Genomic DNA, 5,432 nt, shown 5'->3' on the forward strand with positions numbered 1-5,432 from the left:
AATCAGGAGAGAGGGGATCAGGGTGTGGGGAACGTGGGGAGGAAGTGGGTTCGGTAGTGGGCTAGGGTTTGCGGGTAGTGGGGGGGTTATGCGAGGAGAGATGGGCCGACCGGGTTGGGCTGCCCGACTGGACCGGCCTGTTGGCTAGCTGGGCCAGTTGGCTCAGTTGGCCCAGGGGTCTCCTCTCCATTTTATTTTCTAATTAAAACTTTGCTATTGTTTTCTATTAAACTGTAAATAGTTTTGTTAGATAAGAGACTTGTCTCATAAAACAAGCAAATTATTTCTACGAGTCACAAAATGTTCGAGGCCAAAATGAGTTGTCTAATCATTTCTAGAAATTGAAAAGGCCAATTTTCAATGTTGGCAGACCACTAAATAAATTCCCAGGGGCACTTTGGAATCCCAAAAGAGGTTGGTTCCAACATGATAAATAACCAGAGATTATTTGCCACACTTTGAACATTTTAGTTTTCATGTTTGGCAAATTTGAATTTTTGACTTTAATTTGGATTTGAATTAGAATGGTGATTTGGATCAAGTGAAGATTAACAACAGTAACATGATGACATGGCACCATTAACAGGTGACTACTGTAGCATGACATTTGGGGGTGTTACACTAACCCTAGCGGGATGAACCCTAATCCGTGGGGGAGGCGAGAGGCGAACATGCATACCAGGCTAGTGACTTCTTCGCCGTCCGAAGAAGAGCTCGAGGACTGGTCGCTCCAAGAAACCATGGCGGAGCGGCGAAAGGCGGCGAGTCGACAGTGGCGGCGCCGGCGGTGGTCGGGGTCGAGAGAGAGGAGAGCGAGAGTGATGAACTGGCTGGTCTGGTTCGAACACCGACCGGTGTGGGCAACTTAAACGGGCGCGCCGAAACGGCCGTCTCTCTCCGTCTAACGGCGTCCATCAACACGCGCCACGTCAGCCCGACAGGCGGGACCCACCTGTCGGATTCGCTGTTTTCTGGGCTAAAACGCAACATGAGTGCTCCATGTTACAGATTAGCCCCATTGTTGGTAGTTTTTTGTGAACCGCCTCAAATATGGTACCGATCTGTTACCCTAGCCCATAATGTGGTGGTTTTGAGTAAATAACTAAGGATGGCAATTTTATCCATGGACATGGATACCCATGGATATCCAACCCGAATGGATAGGGTTTGGATATGCTTTTGCGCCCATGGGTAGCGTCCAAACCCGATCCGATTACTCGTGGATAGGGCATGGACATAATCTTGTACACATGGATATATCCAAACTCGACCCGATCGTCTGACTTAATGAGCAATATTCTGCTATCCCTACCCCATAGTCACATGTTCCACTATAATTTTATCCTTTATCTAAAACATCCAAAAGAAATTACACAATCCCCACCGAAACATACTCCAACGCACCTTCTCATCCTATTATCTACACTAATTAAATGACTTGTCATTGAGAATCAGTGCCATCTTCTCGGGTTACTCCTCTCATAGCCCTAGAGGAGGTCGCCACTGCCAGCCGCTACCCCCACGTAAGGTGGATCTCTGCAGCAGCCACTACTGGCATGCGACAACCCAGCTCCATCTTCGCTTTTCCACACACACATTGATGCATGGTCGCAGTAGTGAGACAATGCAAGGGCTATGACTGCACGGCAGGGAGTGAGCACGCCAATGCAGAGTGCACATTGTGCAATGAGTTATGTCTTATGTATAGGTCTTGAGAGGACCCGATGGATATTCAATGGGTATGGATATCCATCAGATTTGGACATGGTCACAATTTTTCGCCCATGAATTTTTTCATGGATGGGTTGAGACTACCTTCGTGGATATGGATATGGATTTGGTATTGTTCAACTCGATCCAAACCCGACCCATTGCCATCCTTATAAATAACTCTCGAGAATGTCATCTACTGTATGTTCCTTCTATTTTTTACATCTGCACTACACTGCTCTACTCTTAGACCACTTAATACACTTGTTTATCCACATTGCTACTCCCTCCGTTTCAAATTATTCGTCGCAGAAATGGATGTATCTAGAACTAAAATACATCTAGATACATCCATATCTGCGACAAGTAATTCGAAACGAAGGGAGTAGATGCTAATGTTACTCGTACCTAAGAAATGGTATTTCCGTTTTTGTAAACTACACACAGACACACACACACAGAGAGATATATCGTATTAATCATAATTTTTCTTTTGCAGTGTCTATATGATGGTGCTCCAAAAGGCCCTCAGATAAGAGATTTAGAGCATGGTGCTGACATGGTTGTTGCAACTCCTGGAAGGCCGAATGATATTCTGGAAATGGGGAAAGTGAGTCTGAGTCAAATAGCATATCTTGTTCTTGATGAAGCTGACTGAATGCTTGATAAGCCACAACTAAGAAGAAGAAAAAAGCGAAAACATCTGTCACGGAGAATCACTGAACGAACCACCTGTTACTCGTTATCGTATATCACCGTACACTTTATTTACTGCTTGATCCTGTAGATCAACGCAATGACCCCTTCACGCACGCCTCACTGGACTGGTCCGACACGATGTTGTAACCGCTGCTGGTCACGTTCCTCAGGTAGCACCCGTCGGTGGCCTCGTACCTGTACGTCTGCCGGACGCCCCGCGACGCCCCGGCGACGCTGCTCCGCCGCGTGTTGCGCAGCGACTGGTACCTGGGCCCCGACGACCACCGGCCGGCGGCTACCGTCGTTTCCTCCAACCCGTGCGTGACGGTCACCTGGTCCGCTCCTGAGTCCAACAAAAGCGGGAACCTCCGGCGCGTCTGCACCGAGTAGTACAGGACGCCGGCGAGGTCCGTGGCGGCGACGCCTGCGTGCGCGACGGTCGTCTGGTTCACCGTCTCGCCATCGTTGGTGTTGGTGTTGGTGTTGTCGAAATGGAACGTCTGCGTGGCGTTCGTCGTGATGTTCCCGTACGACGACTTCACCCATCCGGTCGCCGACACCTGCCGGCTCGCCGTCGTGCGGAAGGACGTCGTCGCCGCCGCTAGCTCCGGCGCCACGTAGCTCACGAGGGCCGCCGCCGTCGCCGTGCTCCCAGGGTCCAGCCAGAGGTGGAGGTTGGCGTCGACGTACCACACGTCCACGGCGTTGGTCACCGCGAACGCGAACGCGTGCGCCTTGCCGTCCAGCATCTTGCCCAGCAACGGCGTCACCTCGACGTCGTACGTCGGGAGGTTGAAGGAGCCGATGCCGGTGATGGGCTGCCATAGGAGGGGGTTGATGCCGCCGGTGAAGATGACGGGGAACGGCCACGCGGCGCCGGCGAGGACCCCGTCAACACGGACGGTGACCTCGCGGAACGGGCCGTTGGCGTCAGCGCCGGGCTGGTTTGTCCACCAGAACTCGTCGTCCCCGTGGAACGAGACGTAGAGTTCGAGGACCGCGCGGTAGGTGTTGGATGGCAGCGCGACGCTCTTGGACGCGACGTCGGTGGCGTTCTGGATCTTGTACCAGAGCCCGTCGTTGAGAGGCAAGCCTCTGGACATCGGGACGATGAGGTCGGCGGGAGCCACAGCGGGCGGCGGCCTCGTCGGCGTGCGGCGGAAGTAGAGGTGGAGCGTGACGTTGGCGTAGTACACGCCGGTGTACTGGCTGTTGACGAGGTTCTCGACGAAGACGGCGAGGGTGGAGTTGCCGGCGGCGAGGAGGGACGCGTGCCTGGTGACGTCCTTGGAGACGGACCAGACGACGCCGTTCTGCAGCGGCTCGGCGGTGCTGCCGCGGAGGAGCTCGGCGCCGCCGAGCCAGACGCCGAAGATCCTGTCGAACTGGACGCCCCGGCAGGTGGCGCGCCACTCGAGGACGGCGAGGGAGACCGCCGAGGCGCCGCCGCGGCCCAGGCAGGGCGGCGGGGAGTACGCGGCGGTGGCGGGCGGCTTGGTGAAGGTGTACGCGAAGGAGCCGGATAGCAGGAGCGTGGAGCACGGGCCGGAGCTGCCCGGTGGCGGGCGGAGCGGGCGGGCCACCTCGAAGAAGGTGGTTGGCCGCGACGCGCCTGCCGGAGACGGCGCGACCGCGGCGATGTCGACCGGGGACTTGCGTAAATTACGACGAGGTGAGGCGACGGTGGCTGCTGGGACCAGACAAAGGAGAAAGACAAGGTGAATGCAGGACGCGGCCATGGTTGAGACTCGAGACCAGAGTGGAGGCAATGCTTCCTGACTGCGTGTAGCCGGGAGTGTATCTCGTAAGATCAGGAGCTTGGCTTAAAACTTTATTATTGCAAACATGATGAAAAGGACGGACCAATATCAGGTCAACGTCAACCTCCATTCATGGACGACCTGGAAAGTCTTTCAAAATTCAAAGTCTTGCATTGATGCAAATTGAAATCGGTGGCCATACGGACACCGGCTCAAGCGGGGTCTCCCCGTCTAGCGCCTACCAATGAAAAATCGAGCCCTCGTCCAGTGACTTGACGAACACGTCGTTGCAACAACATTTTATTTATTTATTTATTTTTGAGAAAACTTGTCCAACATCGTCTGAGAAGATTTAGGCATATTCAGCGCAGGCCTCCAGAAACTCCAGTGCATAGCGGACGGCTAAAGCGCGTGAAGAATGTCAAGAGAGGGCGGCGTAGACCGAATTTGACATGGGAGGAGTCTGTTAAGAGAGACCTGAAGGATTGGAGTATCACCAAAGAGCTAGCTATGGATAGGGGTGCGTGGAAGCTTGCTATCCATGTGCCAGAGCCATGAGTTGATTGCGAGATCTTATGGATTTCGCCTCTAGCCTACGCTAACTTGTTTGGGACTACAGGCTTTGTATAAAAATTTATTTTTAAGAAAGCAAATCTTTCATCTTCGAGATCGAGGACAAGCATTGTTTGGAGGCAGCAAACAAATCAAGATCCTACATTGATGAAGGAATTCGGGAGGATCAACAACAGCTAAAAGGAGCTGCCACAAAAGAGACCCCCCAAACAAAAAACGATCGGTTACTGCTGCGGCCGGCTATAGCTAGCTCCGCCGTTGACAGCTGCTTGCTTGCTTGGGTGCACCAGCTGCAGGCAGCCAGCGGAAAGTGCCTAAAACTCCTTTTGAAATCGCCTTCTCCCGCATCTGTTTATATCAATTACTGGGCAGGTCTTTTTTTTAGAACGAAGGCTCGAGAGAGAGCCCGACTTTGAATTAACAAAGCCATCAACCGGCCAGGAGTTACAACAGACAGCACCTTATAAGAGGAAAACAGAAAAAGACGGCAGATACATGGTGCTACTAGACAACTTACAAATCTCAACAACACCAAGCACTACAACAAAATGGACAACAAAGCTTCGCTTGATGTCGATGAAGTCCCCAGCCGCAGAATGAGCACCATAGGTGGAGCGGAAGCACTAACAAGATGAGACCCATCATAGGCAGGGAGCATGCCCTTATCTGCACCAGGAGTGGTGAGCTGCA

The 5,432-nt window shown here is 52.7% G+C and overlaps 1 protein-coding gene across 1 annotated transcript; it reads right to left on the minus strand.

The window, feature by feature from the left end:
- Positions 1–2,156: 2,156 nt before the first annotated feature.
- On the minus strand, positions 2,157–4,209 carry LOC123130386 (peptide-N4-(N-acetyl-beta-glucosaminyl)asparagine amidase A). Its single transcript, XM_044550293.1, has one exon. The coding sequence runs from the start codon at positions 4,146–4,148 to the stop codon at positions 2,499–2,501; it is 1,650 nt and encodes a 549-aa protein (XP_044406228.1). The 5' UTR covers positions 4,149–4,209; the 3' UTR covers positions 2,157–2,498.
- Positions 4,210–5,432: the final 1,223 nt, after the last annotated feature.

This window comes from Triticum aestivum, chromosome 6A (assembly GCF_018294505.1).
Source record: "Triticum aestivum cultivar Chinese Spring chromosome 6A, IWGSC CS RefSeq v2.1, whole genome shotgun sequence".
In the NCBI taxonomy this organism is placed as follows: Eukaryota; Viridiplantae; Streptophyta; class Magnoliopsida; order Poales; family Poaceae; genus Triticum; species Triticum aestivum.

Bases quoted from the DNA above. Each gene is read 5' to 3' on its own strand.
- LOC123130386 (XM_044550293.1), bottom strand. From the start codon at position 4,148: ATGGCCGCGTCCTGCATTCACCTTGTCTTTCTCCTTTGTCTGGTCCCA.